General features: G+C 41.4%; 3 protein-coding genes across 5 annotated transcripts; all 3 read left to right on the forward strand.

The window, feature by feature from the left end:
* Positions 1-252: 252 nt before the first annotated feature.
* Positions 253-7,839, forward strand: mob3c (MOB kinase activator 3C). 3 transcript variants are annotated; one of them, XM_085150844.1, is made up of 5 exons: positions 253-731; positions 826-930; positions 3,322-3,946; positions 4,770-4,972; positions 7,367-7,839. In XM_085150844.1, exons 3-5 carry the CDS (start codon positions 3,529-3,531, stop codon positions 7,394-7,396), a joined length of 651 nt encoding a protein of 216 aa, XP_085006970.1. In that variant the 5' UTR covers positions 253-731; positions 826-930; positions 3,322-3,528; the 3' UTR covers positions 7,397-7,839. The 3 variants fall into 3 exon arrangements, with proteins under 3 accessions (XP_085006970.1, XP_085006969.1, XP_085006971.1); XM_085150843.1 differs by lacking the exon at positions 826-930; XM_085150845.1 differs by lacking the exons at positions 253-731; positions 826-930 and adding an exon at positions 945-1,151.
* Positions 7,840-8,061: 222 nt separating this feature from the next.
* mknk1 (MAPK interacting serine/threonine kinase 1) lies at positions 8,062-13,571 on the forward strand. Its single transcript, XM_085150840.1, has 14 exons — positions 8,062-8,200; positions 8,784-8,846; positions 9,299-9,401; positions 9,527-9,625; positions 9,703-9,800; positions 9,954-10,033; positions 10,144-10,217; positions 10,327-10,431; positions 10,531-10,586; positions 10,682-10,777; positions 10,891-11,085; positions 11,897-12,061; positions 12,180-12,223; positions 12,516-13,571. Exons 2-14 carry the CDS (start codon positions 8,793-8,795, stop codon positions 12,733-12,735), a joined length of 1,389 nt encoding a protein of 462 aa, XP_085006966.1. The 5' UTR covers positions 8,062-8,200; positions 8,784-8,792; the 3' UTR covers positions 12,736-13,571.
* A 1,042-nt stretch (positions 13,572-14,613) lies between these two features.
* Positions 14,614-20,732, forward strand: LOC146490681 (transmembrane protein 275-like). Its single transcript, XM_085150848.1, has 2 exons — positions 14,614-15,482; positions 15,878-20,732. Exon 2 carries the CDS (start codon positions 15,900-15,902, stop codon positions 16,449-16,451), a length of 552 nt encoding a protein of 183 aa, XP_085006974.1. The 5' UTR covers positions 14,614-15,482; positions 15,878-15,899; the 3' UTR covers positions 16,452-20,732.
* The last annotated feature ends 423 nt before the right edge of the window (positions 20,733-21,155 follow it).

The raw sequence follows: 21,155 nt of genomic DNA on the forward strand, positions 1-21,155 counted from the left end.
ACAGAGCTTTTTTAGTCGTTTAAAGAGAAATTGTGTCTTTCACGAGCAGTTTTTCCATGTAGGGAACGTACTGAATTCCAAAGCAACTTCTTTAAAAGGCAAAGAATTTAAATAATATGTTATTGAGACTTCATAAAAAATAGCCAGGCATCATGGTCGTGGACTGCCAGGCATCCAGAAATGTTTGTGGGATTATTCTTTTCCCTGTGTCCTATAAGTGGCTCAAGAGAAGGGATGTTTTCTCAGGACCTTTACCAGAGGGCGGGGCTTGGGTTGGATAAGCGGGTTGGCTGCTTTGCCTGCAGAATGACAAGAAAGAAAAAAAATGGAAAAGAGGGACGGCAGAGTCAGTGTTCGGGGAAGGCCTTTTTCAGCCCTTCTTCTCTTTCACTTTATAGGTCCTCCAAACACCCACCCACACACTGACACACACACATAGATAGCAGAACCTACTAGACAAAGTCAGGAAGTGACATCACCTACAGGAAGAGAAGGCAAATATATTTTTTTCTCTTTTAGTGTGTTGTCTGTTTTCCTGAGGGAAGTTGGAGCCCCTTAAGACGGTTAGCAACCAGCAGAGAGAAAATTCAGAGGACCTAGAGGGGGCAGAGTCACTGAAGCAGGCTTTCACAGGGACTTTAGAATCAAAGGATCCAGACACTCGAATCCTCCCTGAACTTCCCACAACTCTCCACCACATTCCAAACACTCCGCTGCAGGATTTCGGCCAGGTACGGTGCACGGAGATTTTCCATTCTGTAATGTCTTGTTTTGCTTTCCCACTGACAATTTGTTCCTTGTTGTTGCTGCACCACGAAACGAAAGAGTTTCAAGAAACTGCAGTGACTGATGGAAAACTGGTAGAAAAAGAAGAAAACAAAGCATGCACGCACATTACGTGCTCTAACATGCTTCAGTGTGACTGCTCAGGCAAGTAGGGACAGAAATTGGTCAACAGTCACTTCCTCCTTCATACTGTCACTTTTTGTATAAATCATAACTGTTTTCGTATCCCAAAGATGTCTGAGCTGAACCTTTAACTGAACCAGTGTCTCTCAGAGTTTAGGAGTGAATGAAGCTCTGTCTAACTCTCGTTTGTTATGGACATATTCAGAGCTATTGACTGACCACGTATTCAAGTTCCCCCAGTGGTGAGTTTTGAACTGAGATCAGGCAAACTGAAAGCTAGTGGAAAGAGCCAATGGATATGATCACATCTGTTTTCATTTTTAGCCATTGCCTTTTCCTCAGATTAAGACAGGAGGGACCCCAGTCCTCCAAAAGCTTTACAAACATGTGAGAGGCCTGTGGGTTGTGATTTTGTCAATAGAAAGATAACAACACCCATATCAATATCACGTGTTGGGAGTACAGACTGGCATGAAGTGACAGAAACATCTGCTAATTCAAGTCACCAGAGCCTCAGTTACAACCGTGGGAAATTCTGAATGCGGCAGTTAACCCTCTCCAGGCAGACGTTGCAGATTTGCAACAGTTAAGAACTAACTGATTACCCCACATACATATTTTATGAGTTTTTTTACTCAGAAGTAGCACTGCAGGGCTTGGTTGTGCATTAGCAACAAAAAACTTAATTTGGGCCTGAGAGGGTTAACAATGGGACTCAGGACTCAACGCGGCTGCAGTATCATGTGTTGCAATCACAGCTGCTTTAATCTAGGTGTCAGATCTCTCGACATTCTTCCCACATCCTTCAAACGGTGAATAGAAATGTACAATTCAATTCGGTCTTGCCACGCTAACACGTTTAAAAAACATATTTGAGACTATAAAATGTAACCGTCCATCTTCTTGTTTTAAAATAAATCCTCCAAGTTAATATTTGTGTCCTTGGGCAAGACGCTTCACGCGTTGCCTGCTGGTGGTGGCCAGAGGGCCCGGTGGCGCCAGTGTCCGGCAGCCTCGCCTCTGTCAGTGCGCCCCAGGGCGGCTGTGGCTACAATGTAGCTGCCATCAGCAGTGTGTGAATCTGTGTGTGAATGGATGTGTAAAGCGCTTTGGGGTCCTTAGGGACTAATAAAGCGCTTTACAAATACAGGCCATTTACCATTTACCATATTATATCAAATAAAATGCGCAATCATTACTGCTTCATTACCGTGACATTCAAAACCCGTGAGGTCATGCTCCCAGTACAAGCCAATCACCAGACAGATGGACAGTAGTTTTGCACAACAAATATCCATAAACTCTTAATTTAATTTCATATCCAGTTTCTCAAGAAGGAATGGGCAGTTTTCTATCCATATTTAGTGTCTCCCCCCCCTCCCCCCCCCAATTAAAGTTGTAGTTCTGCCTTTAAGAGCATTAAAACTATTTCACTCAGGACATTTTCTCTCACAGTCCTCTTAAGGACATTTTAATCTTTAGTGGATCACAGCATACCATTCATTTTCCCAGTTATTCCCAACTCAATTGGCCTGACTTTTGGTACAGCAGACTGAAAATGTTGCTATTTTTACTGGTAGCTGCAACTGAAAACTTTGCTTTAAGGTCATTTGGGTCACAAAGAGCAGCTATGACTATAAAAAAACCTTTTAGCTGGTCTTCTTTAGGAAAATGTAGGTTTTTGTTTGTTTTTTTTTTACTTTATGGTAGCTATTAGAGGTGGGAATCACCATACATCCCACGATACGATATTATTGCAATTTTTAAAAATATTTTGCGATATTCAGATTCTGTACATAAAGGTAAACTTTATCAATATTCATTTTCTCTAATATCAAAGTCTCACACTCAGTCTTTCTCTCATTTCAGTTTGATTGTTGACAAACTGAACGGTTTGTATTACAGTCTAGTCCAACTTAACTGAACGCAACCATCTGGTACAATTATAGCTATTCTGAACTATGCAGTTTATGAAAACTATGCAGCCCCTTCAGCAACTGAAGAATTTGAAAGTAAATTAAAACAAAATATAATTTTACGTTAAATAAAAAAGTTTTAAACTTAATTAAAATAAAACATGTCTTAAATTAAAATAAGTAAACTGTCATGTTTGTTGCTGCCAAAAACAAGTTAAACACATTTGGACAGTGAAGGAATGTCAGGATTCTTGCTCAGAAAAAGGATCAACATGCTCTGAAGTCAGAGCACAAAAACCTTTTTGTAACAAAGTATCGATTTCTGCTGTCCCTGTATCCATACATTATTAGCAAACAAAATATCACCATACTACACAGTATCGATTTTTTCCCCACCCCTAGTAGCTATAACAATTGTTGTAATTAAATATTGCATGAATTGTTTTATCTTTTATGTTTTATTCACACCAAAACATGCCTGTTATTGTCTTCACAGTGTCATCGTGCCAAATGAAAACAAGAGCTCCTTGCAGTCTTTACACGACAGACGCTAACCACCTGTGACCTCCACCTGTGACCATTCCAAGAGCTGAAATCCGACTGGTTCCCCTCTCCCAGGAAGGCTACACGTTCTCATACTCCAACCTAATTATTTTTCCCCGTTGCGCACTCTCCCCTTATCTCAGGGGAAATAACTGAGTCAATGGCATTGTGTCTTGGTCAAGTGTTTAGCAAAGACAAAACATTTAGGCCAAAGAAGCGCTTTGAGCCCGGTACGCAGCGCTTTGAACTGTACAAGAAGGCCCAGGCTTCGCTCAAATCTGGCTTGGACCTGAGGAAAGTAGTTCAGCTCCCAGAAGGCGAGAACCTCCATGACTGGATTGCTGTTCACGTGGTGGATTTCTTTAACAGAATTAACCTAATCTATGGCACAGTGAGCGAGTACTGCAGCGAGCGCACGTGCCCTATCATGTCTGGGGGACTGAGATATGAGTACAGATGGCAGGACGGTAAAGACTACAAGAGACCCACCAAGCTGCCTGCTCTCAAGTACATGAATCTGCTGATGGACTGGATAGAGTCACTGATCAATAATGAGGAAATCTTCCCCACAAGAGTAGGTGTGTGTGAGGAGTTTACAAATGAAACCTGCTGCTCTTGAGTGCGTCAGCTAATACATGACTGAGTGCTGGCTGCAGAGATTTTATACTAAAGTGTCAGCACGGCGTGCAGAGGTGGTCTCCTTCATTAAGCTCACGAATGCAATGATTGAGTTCAAGGAGAGGTTAATTAGACAATAAAATGTTGATATTTAGGTTGTTGACAAGGTGATCGTAGAGTTAAATTAGAGGTGAGAGCTTCATGCGTCACAGCAGCGTGAGCTCAGAGCCTCTCTGTGGCGCAGTGGTTAGCACTGACATTCTGGGACTTCTCTTTTCTTATATCAAGCCTAGACATGCTAGTCAGGTATGATGAAAACATTTCCCACGAGTGTGAATGGGTTTTGGTTGTGTGTTAGTGCTTGACAACTCCTTCAGGGTGTTTCTGTCCCTCCCTTTGCTCAGTTATCACAATCCTCCATGGACCTGAGGGAGAATAAGACAGCAATGCTGTCTTCGCTGCACCTTTGCTTAGAAATTAAATGCGAATAATTCGATTGTTCTTCACACGGCCTTTTCAGCTCTTCAGCACAAAACACAGATATTTTTTATTAAGTGTTTTGGGATTGAAACACAAACTACTCAATAGATTATTTAGGAAATTCGGTAGATTAATAGCCCTCTTGTAGATAAGCATGATTAATGATGCTTTTTAAATCTGCATACATGGTAAATCCATTTACAATTGAGTCCTACAGTTTCCTTTATCAAATCTATTATTTTATTAAACCAGCTTCTGAATAGAAGTCCTTTTATATCTTATTGTTTTCCTTCTTCATCCTAGGAGTACCTTTCCCCAAGAACTTCCAGCAGGTGTGCAAGAAGATCCTGAGCCGTCTCTTCCGGGTGTTTGTGCACGTTTACATCCATCACTTTGACAGCATCTGCAGTATGGGTGCAGAGGCCCACATCAATACCTGCTACAAACACTATTATTATTTCATCTCAGAGTTCAACCTCATTGATCACTCTGAGCTGGAGCCTCTGGTGAGACATCAGATGTGTGAGTGTGAAGTGAGGATGCATGTGAAAAAGGATCAGATGGAGGTTTTGTAACGGAGGAACTGTCAGTCTAGCAGAGAATATCTACCATCCTGCCAGCTTTTTCTCAGCTGCGTGAATGTTTGATGTGCTTATTGTTCATCTTTGAGTAGGTGTGTTTTCCAGTTTAGCGTACATACAGTGGCTTGCAAATTGAAATTTTCCAAATTTTCCACATTTTGTCACATTACAGCCACAAACATGAATCAATGTTATTGTAATTCCACATGAAAGACCAACACAAAGTGGTGAACACGTGAGAAGTGGAACGAAAATCAGACATGATTCCAAACATTTTTTACAAATAAATAACTGAAAAGTGGGGTGTGCGTAATTATTCAGCCCCCTGAGTCAATACTTTGTAGAACCACCTTTTGCTGCAATTCCAGCTGCCAGTCTTTTAGGGTCTGTCTCTACCAGCTTTGCACATCTAGAGACTGAAATCTTTGCCCATTCTTCTTTGCAAAACAGCTCCAGCTCAGTCAGATTAGATGGACAGCGTTTGTGAACAGCAGTTTTCAGATCTTGCCACAGATTCTCGATTGGATTTAGACACCAGACATGTCAGGGATAAAGTTATTGAGAAATTTAAAGCAGGCTTAGGCTACAAAAAGATTTCCCAAGCCTTGAACATCCCACGGAGCACTGTTCAAGCCATCATTCAGAAATGGAAGGAGTATGGCACAACTGTAAACCTACCAAGACAAGGCCGTCCACCTAAACTCACAGGCCGAACAAGGAGCTGATCAGAAATGCAGCCAAGAGGCCCATGGTGACTGTGGACGAGCTGCAGAGATCTACAGCTCAGGTGGGGGAATCTGTCCATAGCACAACTATTAGTCGTGCACTGCACAAAGTTGGCCTTTATGGAAGAGTGGCAGGAAGAAAGCCATTGTTAACAGAAACCATAAGAAGTCCCGTTTGCAGTTTGACACAAGCCATGTGGGGGACACAGCAAACATGTGGGGGACACAGCAAACATGTGGGAGAAGCTGCTCTGGTCAGATGAGACCAAAATGGAACTTTTGGCTAAAATGCAAAACGCTGCACATCACTCTGAACACACCATCCCCACTGTCAAATATGGTGGTGGCAGCATCATGCTCTGGGGGGGGCTTCTCTTCAGCAGGGACAGGGAAGCTGGTTAGAGTTGATGGGAAGATGGATGGAGCCAAATACAGGGCAATCTTGGAAGAAAACCTCTTGGACTTGCAAAAGACTTGAGACTGGGGCGGAGGTTCAGCTTCCAGCAGGACGACGACCCTAAACATAAAGCCAGGGCAACAATGGAACGGTTTAAAACAAAACATATCCATGTGTTAGAACGGCCCAGTCAAAGTCCAGATCTAAATCCAATCGAGAATCTGTGGCAAGATCTGAAAACTGCTGTTCACAAACGCTGTCCATCTAATCTGACTGAGCTGGAGCTGTTTTGCACAGAAGAACGGGCAAAGATTTCAGTCTGTAGATGTGCAAAGCTGGTAGAGACAGACCCTAAAAGACTGGCAGCTGGAACTGCAGCAAAAGCTGGTTCTACAAAGTATTGACTCAGGGGGCTGAATAATTACACACACCCCACTTTTCAGTTATTTATTTGTAAAAAATGTTTGGAATCATGTATGATTTTTGTTCCACTTCTCACGTGTTCACCACTTTGTGTTGGTCTTTCACGTGGAATTCCAATCAAATTGATTCATGTTTGTGGCTGTAATGTGACAAAATGTGGGAAGGTTCAAGGGGGCCGAATACTTTTGCAAGCAACTGTACATAGAAGTCACCGACAATAAAATCACTCAGTCTGAAGCTCATAGTGTTCTCACTAAGATAATATATTCCGTATGACACACAAATTTAATTAGTTTGCACTCAGTTTTCCATCATGAACAAAGTGTATGTGGCTAGGTCTGATGAGAAAAGACTCATAAGAGAATCTGCTGACTTTGGATAGTCATGTGATTAAAGATTGTCCTTGTTGCTGTTTTCCAACTAAGGAGCCTCTATCGCATGTGAGCTGATGGGGAATGGTGTTCCAAGTGTCAATAAAAAGCTGCAGTTATCATCATTACCTCGCTTGGGCTGCATAATTCCCCCTGCGATGTGAAAACAGGGACAAGACATTAATGTCAACACGCTGCATAAAAGATCAATCTTTTGAATAGACCTCGTTTTATTGCCCCACCTCTTGTGCCCCAGGAAATTATGTTTGTTTTTAGTCTTCAAGGAGCAACTGCTTTCTTTCTCAGAATCAGTGTTCTCCACTATGACGGTGTAAATATTCATTTTCTCAAACAGTATATTAGACTCTATCTATTAACATCTCCTCTTTTTCTTTGCCTGCAGAAAGAGATGACAGAGAAGATATGCAATTAGACAAAGCCACATGGACAAAGGAGTTTACATTATGATGTTATCTGAGCCCCTTGAGAAAACTTCCGCATCAAAACACTCCAGACAGAGAACTGCTTTGTGTACACTTGTATGTGTGGTTTCCAAGCATATGACATGGCCCATAAACTCGGTAGACTTCTGCAGATGGTGGCAAAGTTCCTTTACAGAACTTTTCACTTCACATTCATTATGGTGCTGTGAGTTTCCTCATTATTCTGTATTGTTTTATACACTGCATCTCCTGTACTCGGTCTTTCCTCTTGTGCATGTATATGTTTTATCTTCGTGTAAGTTTTGATGCATTGTTTGTTTTCTCGTTGACCAGAGTTTGTATTTTGTACGATGTGTTTTCACTGTTTAAAATCTGATTTAAGGGCATAAAAGTTCTTTCCATCAGCCAATCGCGTCAGCTTTCATTTTCGCAGCCGGTTGGAAAAAGAAAAACACAACAACAACAGATATAGCAAACTTATTATCACTGCTCACTTGCCAAACTTGTTACATGGATAAATAAAGGCCATCATCATGCACCAAAAATCCCCACTACGTGGACTGAGGCGTGGTGACGAACCCTGCCAAGTGACGTTGGGTCAGTGCGGTCACGCTACCAATGGGAGAGGAGTTAATCCGGAAAGGGGCGGGGCAAACGTCTGCTCTCGCGTTTTCCCGCCCGGTACGTCATCAGCTGTTTGGACTGATTGATAACAGAAAGCAATGGGAGCTTACATCAGCTGTCACAGGCTTTGACTGCAGGGATTTGGCTGGCGTGGAGTCCACGTTTGAAGGGTTTGTTGCATTTGTGGTTTTATTTTAACGTTGCTTAAGCAGTCTCTGAATACAGTTAGCAACTGGTCATGTAAATCGGTTTAGCAAGCTAGCTGAGTTCTTTCTTGCTAGCTGGGGCTAACAGCAGCCACCGCTAGCTCTGGCTTTTGTAATGCCGTAATGGTCTTTTATACCCTCCTGGTAACTAGGACAACGTTGCTAATGTTAAGTAATTATCTAAGTGGACGTTGTTGGCTGTCCGTACACATAGTTGTTAACTTTAGTATCGATACAAACTGCTGGTATAACTCCATTAGCGAACAGCTAATTATCAGTTTTATGTTTTTCTAACCAAAACATAGCATTTAACTAGTGTGAACTAACTAATTCAGTAAACTTTGCTGTAAGTGAATATTCTGCGGTCATGTAGATGAACAGTAACCGCAAACTCAGAGCGATACACAATGTAATACCAAAGAATGAAAGAGGAAACTGGAACACATAAGCTAACGCTGGGCGGTGTCTTCTCCATTGCTCTAGCCTCATCACATTGTATTTAGTTGTTACGTATGTTTAAGTGACTAACTATATTTGTATGTGGCAGTTGGCAGATATGGTGAGGCACGGCGTGATGACGGAGTTGCAGCCCTTCCAGCCCTCCCTCCAGGTAGCTCTGATCTACTCTATGATTAGTGGTGATTACAAAAGCTGACTTCCTGAAACATGTCTGATAAGATAAAAGGACCAGAACATGGTGCACAGTAGTTTCATCAAAGCACTGTGCCCCGTTGTTTGAATGTTTCTGGTAACGTCCAGATAAGGCCTGTCACGGAGTTTCCAGTATTATCATATTGGCCACTGTTTTGGCAGATTGCCATAGGTGGTTGTAATGATCAAAGTAGTGGTGATGCATCCCTATAACTGCAGTTATATGGATATGGATAGAACATTTTATTATATTATGGATTAGTGTTTATTTTTAGTATTTATTACCAAGGCCAAATTAAATTTTTCCTTTTTTCATTTGCTTTTTCTTTACTGTACCAACATTGATCACTGGCTGATTTTGCACTATTCCCTCCCCCTGTCCCCCCCGTATGGCCTCCTTCTCTGTAACAGGGTAACTCCCTTGCTTTGGGCCAAGTAGGGCAAAACTGTGGGAGCATTCAGGAGAACAGAAATACCTCAGAGGAAAGACAGAATCTTTCCCAAGACCCAGCAGGTACAATTGCTTTACTTTTCATAGCATTTCTATATCTTTGTAAACTTTACAAGGCGAGAGATCGCTGTGCAAAAAAAATTGCAATATTTTAATTTGTGTGTATGGATTCATTTCTGCCTCTACAGAGTGTGAAAAAAGCCAGCCAGTGAACATCCCAGATACAGGTAAACGAAAGAAGAAGAAAAGAACTAGAGCGACAGACAGCTCCACTGGCACTTTTGATGGTAAGTAGGCTAAAACTGAAACACATGCAGCACGTGTGAAAGCAGGAAAATTGACCAACACTTCATATTTTCTTCAGATCTCTACAAATTGACTCATGAGGTGCTCGGCCAGGGAGCATATGCTAAAGTTCAAGGATGTATCAGCCTGCAGAATGGACATGAGTATGCCGTGAAGGTAAGTAGGGACAGTTTTGCCAAATTTAAATGTCATTTGAACAGGTTGGGTTGCTCTTTAATGGCAACATTTTCTTTAAAGCTGTACTACATTCTTTTTTAAAGTCAATCAAAATGTCCATTGAATCACAATTTCTGCTGCTCGCCTTCATAGATCATAGAAAAGAGTGCAGGACACAGCCGCAGCAGAGTCTTTCGAGAAGTGGAGACTCTTTATCAGTGTCAAGGAAATAAGTGAGTTGATTTTTGTCTGATTAATTTTTTATTTTTTTTTAAATGAGAGAGAAAAGAAAACATATCCAGAATAAAAACAATTCTGATCACCTAAACATATCGTTGTCCAGGAATATTTTGGAACTGATTGAATTCTTTGAGGACAACAACTGCTTTTATTTGGTATTTGAAAAGCTGCGTGGTGGTAAGTGTGAATAATTAACACAGTTATGTAATGCAAACAGAGCTGTTGCCAGATGGCTCATTATGAGCGCACAAATATACCCGTGAGTGATCCTCTTCTCTTTCTGCAGGCTCTATTCTTACACATATCCAAAACCGAAAGCACTTTGATGAACTGGAGGCTAGTAAGGTAGTGAAAGACATCGCCCAAGCTCTCGACTTTTTACACACAAAAGGTAGGTCAAAATTCAAGCAGGTGTTCTGCTGAAATCCAAAGGAAATATAGGTTTTGTTTTCTTTTTTGAGTGTAAAGGTGACAGTGTTTTTGTTTGCAGGCATTGCCCATAGAGACCTTAAGCTAGAAAACATACTCTGTGAATACACTGATCAGGTAATTGGCATTTAATGAGTTGAGAAAAGCATTAATTATCCCTTAAGGTTTATAATTTAACAACATAATCATATATTTACTCTCTTTCTACTCAGGTGTCACCAGTAAAGATCTGTGACTTTGATCTAGGAAGTGGAGTAAAGCTCAGCAGTGCCTGTACACCCATAACAACCCCAGAGCTCACAACACCAGTAAGTGTCTAATTCTAAATTGTCGGCCAAGTATAGACACATAATATTGTCCAACTAACTAATAATAACACTGACTTGTCTCTTCTTTGCTTTTGATCTTTGCCCTCTCTCAGTGTGGCTCGGCAGAGTACATGGCTCCAGAAGTAGTTGAGGTGTTCACTGATGAGGCCTCCTTCTACGACAAACGCTGTGATCTGTGGAGCCTCGGGGTCATCCTCTACATCTTACTGAGTGGCAGCCCACCCTTCACAGGACACTGTGGCTCTGACTGTGGCTGGGATCGGGGAGAAAGATGCAGAACATGCCAGGTATGCCCCCTCCAATCAGCACTGTTGTTTAGCGTCCATCCCATGGATAATTGCTCAGCTCAGGAGTGTTTGCACCACAGAGATTCACTGTGTGTCCCCGCTTATCATTCTGAAATGAAGACATTATAAATAATATAAAACTACAGACTAGAGGTGTTAAAAGAACAAAAACAAAACTAATTTCGTAGTTTGTCTCCTTTAGCTGACATTACAGCTTGTTCATCTTAATGTTGGCCTCTTTGATTATCATGTCCACGGTAGACAGTTCAAATAAAGTAACTAAACTTTTCTTTTTTTGCTGTATACTGGCTTAATTAAGAAACATAATTAGTAATGTAGGTTAAGTTAGGCTTAGATGTGGGTTGAAATCTCTTTTTAAAAATAAAAAAATGAGAAAAGCAGATGCATAGGAGCACTACGGCTGATTTGGCTTTAGCTGTTGACCCATATGTCAAATTCTCTTATGTGAATTATTCAGAAAAGCCAAACACTTTCAGTACAGTTTGGGGTATTTTTTTATTAGGGCTGAGAAGAAATGGGAAGAGGTTCTGTAGATTTACCAGGGAAAACCTTGTTTTAGCTTTCACTTCATCTAGATGGATGTCATCGGTTCTTCTTCTATTATCTTGGCTTGAGCGGAGTTTTGGTTTGGTTTATTGAATTTTGTGCTGCGTGGAGAAAAAGCTCACTTCTTAAAGAAGGAGGGAGGTCTGAATTTATAATGCACAACAGAATAACAACACCATTACAAAAACAAAACAAATAGCATGTACTTATCAGCAGGTGATGTTATTTGATCTTCTCCCCTCAGAGTCACCTGTTTGAGAGCATCCAGCAGGGCAAATATGAATTTCCAGACAAGGACTGGGCCCACATCACAGTGGGCGCCAAGGACCTCATATCAAAGCTGTTGGTTCGGGACGCCACTCTGCGCCTCAGTGCTGCTCAGGTCCTCAAGCACCCTTGGGTGCAGGGGGTGGGTATAATTACATTTGAGCACTACTTGTCTAATGTTAGACAGCTGGAATTATTGTCCTTATTTTCAAGCTGTGAGTAATTTTTTTTCTTTCTTTTCTTTCTTTCTTTTTTTACAGAATGCTCCAGAGAGAGGTCTTCCAACTCCTCGTGTTCTGCAGAGGTTTGTCTTTATTTTAGCTGTTTCTGTGGTTGAAGTAGAATCAGACCTTTAGTGTTTGTGGTGTTTCATAAGAAACTAGAGTTTCTGCACATTTGTTTATGAACAACTTTTTTTATTTTATTTTTGAGAACAATTTAAGGTTCTCTCTGCTTCAAGATGGGTTTTTTAGATGGAAAATATTTGGATCGATGAAACAAGGATACTTTATTCTAATCACATTATTAAAGTGAGAAGTGGCAGAAGTGTGCTTAGATGTCTCTCATATCTTTTTCTGCCTTCTTTGTTGTTCTAGGAACAGCAGCACCAAAGATCTGACCCAGTTTGCAGCAGAAGCCATCGCCTTCAACCGGCAGCTATCCCAGCACGAGGAGCAGCGGGAGGACGTCGGAGCCATTGTTTGCTCCATGAGGCTTTCTCCTCCTTCTAACTCCAGGCTGGCTCGCAGACGGGCACAGTCCAGTGCTCTCCGGCACGGAGACTTTGCACCCACTTCAGATGACGCCACAGCCTGAGGGTCCTTGACCTCCTCATCATGTTATCTGAATAATTTTAGTTACCTTCTGTGTGGATGGAAAGTGTCTCTGTTGTTGAAAGTCCTCTCCTTGGCCAGTAGTCTTATCAGTGAGAGTTTGAACATCAAGTGCGGCGTTAAACCTCAGCTTCTGCCTACTAATAGAAAACAGTAAAACTTCCAGGAGTTACTTTAAGCTGATGAGTATTTTTAACAAAGGTTTGATTTTCTTTCAGAACAACTTTGGCTTTAAGAAATGTATGTATTGTCTTCACAGGTTGGGTTAGTCATCGTTACCCAAAACACCAGAAACTGCTCTCAGTGCCAGCAGTTTTTACTAAAATACATATCATCACCAAAAACAGCATTTTAAGAATCAGGACAGCTGCGCAGCAGCAGCTGCTGCTTTAATGCAATATCGTCTTATAGGTAGATTTTATTATTTTTTTACTTTTCTTGTTTTTCCAGCTGTGAATTTATTTTATTTGAAAGCTTTTTAGTGACTAAAGAAAAGGGATTTTTTTGTTGCTTTTTTAAAGCATGTTTTCTTTTCTTTTTTTATATGATTATATGATTTTTATGTGTGAATGTATGTGATTTAAGTGATATAACAGACAACACTTAGAGGAGTCTGAGGGTTAAACTGGGCCTTTCCCCTGTTTTACCTGTTGACTCTTTTGTCGAGCTGTGTCTCCATGACTACCTGAGAGTGTGGCTGGAGGTTGCAGAAACTTGTGGAGTGAGACTGGATCTTAAAGTTTTTTTCCTCATGTCGATACGAGCTACCTGCAGCACTGATGTACTTTAAAATAAATATCTTATTTAGTTTGCCCAGAATGGGAGGTTCTTGTGTTTTTAAAGCTTCACCAATGAATTTGACACTTAATAACAGTATTTATCTTTTCAGCGCTTTTGCTACAACTTCTCGTTGGCGGTCATGTTTGGTGTTGTGATGCAGATTATTCCAAGAGGTTTTGCTTAATTTCTTATTGTCTTAGTGAACTTATATATATATTTTTAAGTCTAAATTACTTGAAATGTGAAAATTGCATTTGTTTTAAGTTTTATGCAGTTCATGAGACTTAAAGCTGAACCGTGGGACTTTTCTATATAATGTTAATGTGTGCACACAAAGATTATTCACCCTATGAGCAGCAGTATGGTCTCTGTATTTTGTAGTGTTCCTGATTCCTCAGTGGCACGCTGGCTTAGATCAACCAGCAGTGACTGGGTTTGCCCGTCCTCAAGAGAGCTGCAGCCAAAGCAAATGGTGTGGCTTAAAAAAGTTAAAGGGACTGAGAGAGATGGTTTGCTGCTTCAGATCAGTGTCACTGGGAGGGAAAGCGGTTGACAGCGAGTAGAAGCGTTTAGCGGTGGATAAGCCTTTCCTTGTTCTAGATTTGCATCACAAGCACTTGTTGATGGTATCTGTGTAATCTACCTGTTACGAGCCCTGCATGGCTGGTTTAAAGGGATTAGAGAATAGTTTGTTACACTAGTGAGATGCGTGATTCTATTCTGTGAAGTGAGTTTATAAAACTGTTAAAAAATATTTTTTTAATTGTCCCTGTGTTTTGATTTTGTGTCTGTGCCAATGGAAACTGTTCTGGATGAACTGAGAATTCTTTCTGATTTTTTTTACTTTGTTTTTAGAAGAAGCTACTTTTTCTTTGTTGTCTTATAATTTAGACTGTCTGTGTTTGAATGGGATCTCCAAAGGCTCCTGTTTACCGTACCTTACGAAGTTTATGTGCCAGTGCTAACTCATCCCCTTATTTCACACTGTTGCCATGGACAACCCATCCCTATAGCAACTAAGGGCCTTCATAGGCTGGCATGAATTGATGGAGATTTGCTCAGAATGAATACACATGTTAGGAAACGACTCCTTGCTATGTTGAAGCCCCCACACTGGTATGAATCATAAAAGAAGCTGTTTGTTTCCCTCCATCTGCTTGAGATGGAGATGCAGTAATTGGTTTGTGATTATAGAGTCGCTCTGAAATGTGTCAAAGCTCATATGGGGTCCTATGCATAAAACTCTCATGTGTGGAGCGTATTTTCACTGGCATGTTGTGTTCTCAATAAAAAGCTCTTCTTGTCTAAGCTGTGTTACATCGAGACAATATTCCTGTGTTGTGCATTCAAAGGTCTCGTTCACGAGACGCGAGCAAATGGATTTTTGTTTTCACTGCAGCAGATGTGCTTTAGTTTACAAAGATTTATTTCAGTCAGGAGTGATAAATGGTAACAGCTCATTGTTTTGGACTGAACAGATGAGGGGACAGGAGTTGGTGAGTAACCTCTACGCACACGGGTAAGAAACAGATTCTGTGTCCTCGCTGAGACTTCTTTGAAAAGCAAAGGAGAAAGAGGAGCGAGGCCATAGTGTCGAGCCTTTTTTCTTTTTTACACTTTAATATCCCAGGTTTCACAAACTTTTCCCATTCTTAGATTTAAGGAAATAAACATCAGATAGATGTAGGATGTGTGTGTTTCCACTTTTCCCGAGAGCACCTTGAATGTGACACGTTAGAAGCTTAAGCACTTCAGAGGGTAATGGCTGTGATTGGGCTGTTTGTTTGAAGCAGCTCCACAGCGCAGCCTGTGGCCGATATTCAGCAGTGCATCCGCTGCAGATCACTCCGCTGTTCACCTGCAGGAGGAGCAGATCACACCCGCGGCTCCTGTGCAACATGACAGACGGACAAAGCGCCCAAACGGCCAGAGTCATGTGTCCGATGTAAGGTAAGCGACACAGAAGGGTGCAGAACAATTTTGAAGCAAGTGTTGCTCTCAGCTTTGTGTGTGTGTCTGTGGACCATCGGCGAGAGAACAAGACTGTATTTGCAGATTCTCACTTGGCTTTATCAGCGTTGTTTCCTTCCATGAATTGTATTCGCGCTTTAATGTTGTTGAGGTTTAAAGTCTCATAACTAATGCGTTTAATTAGACAGGGATGCTTACACTTTTTTAACAGCTAAGAAATTACTTTGGAAGAAAAAAAGTTGCCAGAGTTCAAAATCAGAAGAATGAAAAGTCTTTAAAACATTTGCACTGCTTCTAAAATGTGTCGTTACTTTTCAGCCTCTCTTTCTAAAGAGATCAAATGATCTATTTTCAGCCATTTGTCTGATCAACAGCTTCTCCGAGCTCTGCTGAGACATGGTGCTACCTGAAAAAAGTTCATCTGCTCCCAAGAAGACCCCTGAGCAGCATGCTCCGAGGCACCAGAGCATGCCCTCCCCAGCCCTGTGCTGCGCCTGTGGGCTGTGCATCATGCTGGCTGGCATCAACATCACCCTGGTGGGAGCGTTTGCGTTCGGTACCTTTATCCCTACAAGCAATCCTCCCATCTTCATTGGGCCTCTTCTTCTACTCATAGCGCTGGCTTTCTTTACAGCCTGCTGCGTCATCAGCAGGAGACCTCAAGCCCACGCTGCCCATAAGGCCAAAGGAGGTGAGAAATGGGCGCTGATGAGGATGGGGGCAGTTGCTTTTGAGATGGAGACGAGCGAGCACACGCTTCAGGACACGACAGCTGTCCAGCTCAGCCCCACCAACTCCCCTAGCTCATCTCACAAATCCAGCTCCATCCAAGGGGAAGCCGATGCCCTGCCTTCCTGTCAGGATGAAGCCACCGAGCAGCACACATCAGAGACCTGTGGCGCTGGAGATAAACCCACACAGACGCTGCCTGATCAGATCACTACATAGCGTGGACTTTGTTCTGTTTACACTGTCTGGCGTGACTGCAAGGATTAATTGCTACTATAAGTTATAAGCTAAGTCGTCTTTATTTATCCCAAAGTTGGTAAACTCAAATAACACATGACTTAAGTAACTAGAATGGTGGCGTGGTATTATGATACAAGAGCGAAAAGGCCTGCAGACTCAGCCTGTGAGCGTAAATGTATCGTGCAAACTCCCTGATAATTATTCAGTGTGTTTGAGGAAGTTGTACTTTTACTGCCCTGTCCCAGGATGTACATTATCTTTCCAGGATATGAAACAGGGAGGGAGATGATACCGTAATCCAAGTGCCTGTTTTATGTAGTTCTTGTTGTAGAACACATCTAGTGATTGTGTATTCATTTCCTATGGATTGACTTTGGTTAGTGTTTGCCACCTTTGTGAAGGAGGATCAATGCAGCCACAGCTTTTCTTCACACTTCAACATAACTTTTCTTTCTTCTTATTTCCTGCAGCAGCTGCTTTGAGTGATGGTGCAACCTTGAGCTGTGCTACAATAGATTCAGGAGTGTTTTGTGAATTTCTCTACTTGTGTTGTCGTGCATGATTACTACAGGTGCTAATACATGCTTGGGACCCCTGTATATTTTATAAATATAGATAACTATTTACTTGAACAGAAGTATATAGTGTATCTGTTCAGACAGCTCATTAAAACTATTAAGGATGCTATCTTGAGCAAATTATAATAATAATAATAATACTTCTACTGACCCCCTTTGTGAAGAATACACAGAAACAAAGCCACTGGAACTGCATTAGCATTTATGTCAGGCTGAATGAGAAGATGCACAGGCTGTGATGATAAGTCATTTGTTATCTGAGTAACCCCAGCAGGGACTGTACAAACGGCCCATCGTTTGGCGTCTGACCCAACAGCTGCCGGCAAACGCGAAAGCCCTGTTTACTCATCATTTTACATCAGCTGTCCTCAAACACAGCGCGATCGCCTCACACAATCAAACCACGGAGAAGATAACACAGTGGCCAACGCCCACTGTTGTTGCAGTGTTTTCTGAGTGGATGCAGGCAGGCTGTGTGGGTGTCTGTAGTTATTCAATGACTCGTTTCTGTAAAGAAGGTGACATGTCTTGGCAACCTCAGCTCAACTAGTAATTAGGTCATGCTGCTCTGAAGAATGGCACAGCGGGATTAATGTAGCGCAGGGCTGCGTTTAACTCCGCAAAGGTTAATGTAACTGAGCAATTTTTAGCTAAAAAAAAATGCTTCCATCCATTCATGCAGACTTGATCCTAACCCCACTGTCATGGATGAGAGGTGCGCTAAACCCTGAACAAATCACCGCGCCAAGCCACATCTGAGCTTGTTTTATCCATAGATATCATTTTCTTCTTTTGACTGGCCGCTTTAGGAATAGCTATAGCACATCATCTGCCTCCATCCCAGCCTAGCTTCGCAGCCTCACCTCTCTACATTCGTCTCCAAACCGCTGTCCCTCTGATATACTCATTTCTAATCTTGTCCATCCTGGTCACTTCAACAAAATACTTAGCATCTCTAACCCTAACCACCACCAGATGAGCCTCCTGTGTACCAGGTCTTACTCCCATTGTGTATAACCAGTTGCCCATCCCTGTTGCCAAGTGCTGGATCATAGGTGGTTGTCTGATTGTTCAATTCAATTCAATTCAGTTTTATTTATATAGCGCCAAATCACAACAAAAGTCGCCTCGAGGCGCTTCATAGATACAGAGAAAAACCCAACAATCATATGACCCCCTATGAGCAGCACTTTGGCGACAGTGGGAAGGAAAAACTCCCTTTTAACAGGAAGAAACCTCCGGCAGAACCAGGCTCAGGGAGGGGCGGGGCCATCTGCTGTGATTGGTTGGGGTGAGAGAAGGAAGACAGGATAAAGACATGCTGTGGAAGAGAGACAGAGGTTAATAACAGATATGATTCAATGCAGAGAGGCCTGTTAATATATAGTGAGTGAGAAAGGTGACTATTGTTGTTTTCTATCGAATACTGTAGTTTGTAACTTGCATTATAAAGCACCTTAACCTCCTTGGACCCTGTGTCCACATATGTGGACGTCACATTTTGGGTTATTTAGACTAAAATACTCAATTTTGCTCTACATGGGCCTGATATCCACTTACGAGGACATTATACTGCTACTGTTCTATCAAACCTTTAAACAAATATCCTCTCATGTGGCTCTTATTTTTCTTAAAAACAAAAATAAGGTTAAAAAAAAATCTGGTAAGTCTTTGTTTTTTCATTCATCGGGCCCCAATCTGCCCAAATATCAAAGAGAAATTAAAAATGCATGCTGTGGAAGAGTTCAGGTCTTAGGAGGTTAAGGCAAGTGTTTTTGTGAATTCGTCCTATATAAATAAAATGTAATTGAATTGAACTACTCTCTTGCAGCTGCTTCTTTTTACCGTAACACGTGGAGTTTCTCTTTACATTTCCTTTTTGTTGTTATTAGGGAGGCTTGCAGGAGTGTGCATTTCCAGTTTGGTGCTCTGGTCTTATTCTCTCTGTTCAGGCATTTCTAAGCCCCGAGCCAGAGCGCAGTGTGCAGTAAATGGCAGACAGCTTCCTGATGCTGGAACATGAAGGATGCTCTGAGGCTAAGCAACGATTGGAAGTTTTCTCTGACCTGTGTTGTCACTGGGATCATAATAGTGGAAGTATTCCCACAGAAGCCTCCAGGAATAGGAATTATTTATTGTCTGTACTGGACACAGGTCAAGATCATCTCAAGGAGCAGCCACTCCCCGTCTAACACAAAGGGGGGCGTTTGAGAGAAAATCAAGTAAAGCAGAAACAAAATGAGTTTTATTCATAAAAGCAAACAATTAATTTTGTTAGAAAAAATGGAGCAATCGTGCCACAACTCTAAACTTTAATTTAAGAGTAACGCAAACTCAATGACCTATAAAGTAGCTTTAATCTAATCTAGTTGATCTGATGGTGATATATTATTTGTAAATTAACTGTCTTTGCAAAGCTATAAAAGATTTGCAGCTACCTGTAAAGCCTAATCATGAAAGTCAAGAATCTGTCAGCCACTGAAGTCAGTTCAATTCAATTCAATTTTATTTCTATCACAACAAAAGTCGCCTCAAGGCGCTTCATAGATACAGAGAAAAACCCAACAATCATATGACCCCCTTTGAGCAGCACTTTGGCGACAGTGGGAAGAAAAAACTCCCTTTTAACAGGAAGAAACCTCCAGCAGAACCAGGCTCAGGGAGGGGCGGGGCCATCTGCTGCGACCGGTTGGGGTGAGAGAAGGAAGACAGGATAAAGACATGCTGTGGAAGAGAGACAGAGGTTAATAACAGATACGATTCAATACAGAGAGGTCTGTTAACACATAGTGAGTGAGAAAGGTGACTGGAAAGGAAAAACTCAATGCATCATGGGAATCCCCCGGCAGCCTACGTCTATTGCAGCATAACTAAGGGAGGATTCAGGGTCACCTGGTCCAGCCCTAACTATATGCTTTAGCAAAAAGGAAAGTTTTAAGCCTAATCTTAAAAGTAGAGATAGTGTCTGTCTCCTGAATCCAAACTGGAAGCTGGTTCCACAGAAGAGGGGCCTGAAAACTGAAGGCTCTGCCTCCCATTCTACTTTTAAATACTCTAGGAACAACAGTAAACCTTTTAATTGTTTTCACCAGAATATTACTTATGCACTGTAACGATGCATCATCATTAATAACAGTGTAATGCCCTTTAAAGCAACATATCAGCCAACAGACGTATTTTAATTTTACTCACGATACTTTCTGTTGATGTCTTTTTTCACTTTTTCACAGTAAGTGATCTCATGTCTCTCCTCCACACAAGCACAAAACATCTTGACATTTACTTTTTCTTCTTTAATTCAAACATTAAACACTTTAATATTTATTTTCATATATTTTCTACACATCAGCTGCAGGAACATTGCTGTAAAGTATTTCCCTACCCAAAAAACCTACCACAGCTAGCAAATTAAATAATAAAATCCAGATAAAAGTGAGTAATCGTCTCATCATCTTTCACCACATTAAATTGATGTCTGACAGTTTTTATCTCTGGACACAGAGATACAAGCAGAGTCTAGACAAAGTGGATACAATTTACCTAAAGAGCAGCAAGTTTGTTTAATTTGAGCAATGGTTCAAACTGAATGTGCTTGATTCAAAGTTAAAATCAGCTTAAAAAGAGTTCGGCTCAGCTGGGAGATATATCTGATCTCATGACTCCACCCTGTGGATGAAAAGCAGATATCTGAGCGACTTTTGTAACAATGCTTCTTGGTAATACATTTTTTACGGTTGGAAAGACTGTTTATTTCCACTTAAATATGCCCTCATATTTTTTATATCGAACATCTAATCTGCACGATTTCCCAGATCGAGTACCCATCAGCGCTGATAAATGCAGTAACGCAGATGCAATAATTACGTATATCCACTCTAAACCTTGCATTATGGCCAGCAGCTGTACTGTGTGTAGTGATAAATTATCTGCTATTCTCTTCTTAATAGTTACTCCAAGTCATGGGACGAACATTGCGGTACTACTGTGCCCGGACCCTGAATCTTTGGACTCATCGGTAAGTATTAAGTCTGCATAAAGCTTCTCCAAGTAATTCTTTGCTATATACTAAGCAAGTGATGGGACTTTTCTTTTATTGCATTTTGTT

The sequence above is a fragment of the Neolamprologus multifasciatus genome, chromosome 23 (assembly GCF_963576455.1).
Source record: "Neolamprologus multifasciatus chromosome 23, fNeoMul1.2, whole genome shotgun sequence".
Classification (NCBI taxonomy): domain Eukaryota; kingdom Metazoa; phylum Chordata; class Actinopteri; order Cichliformes; family Cichlidae; genus Neolamprologus; species Neolamprologus multifasciatus.

What these genes read in the sequence shown, in the direction of transcription:
- mob3c (XM_085150844.1), top strand. Translation starts at nt 3,529, where the DNA reads ATGGCATTGTGTCTTGGTCAAGTGTTTAGCAAAGACAAAACATTTAGG. An exon ending in AATCTTCCCCACAAGAGTAG is followed by an intron (nt 3,947 to 4,769) that starts GTGTGTGTGAGG and finishes TCTTCATCCTAG; the next exon opens with GAGTACCTTTCCCCAAGAAC. An exon ending in ACTCTGAGCTGGAGCCTCTG is followed by an intron (nt 4,973 to 7,366) that starts GTGAGACATCAG and finishes CTTTGCCTGCAG; the next exon opens with AAAGAGATGACAGAGAAGAT.
- mknk1 (XM_085150840.1), top strand. Translation starts at nt 8,793, where the DNA reads ATGGTGAGGCACGGCGTGATGACGGAGTTGCAGCCCTTCCAGCCCTCC. An exon ending in GACATGAGTATGCCGTGAAG is followed by an intron (nt 9,801 to 9,953) that starts GTAAGTAGGGAC and finishes TCGCCTTCATAG; the next exon opens with ATCATAGAAAAGAGTGCAGG. An exon ending in TATCAGTGTCAAGGAAATAA is followed by an intron (nt 10,034 to 10,143) that starts GTGAGTTGATTT and finishes ATCGTTGTCCAG; the next exon opens with GAATATTTTGGAACTGATTG.
- LOC146490681 (XM_085150848.1), top strand. Translation starts at nt 15,900, where the DNA reads ATGGTGCTACCTGAAAAAAGTTCATCTGCTCCCAAGAAGACCCCTGAG.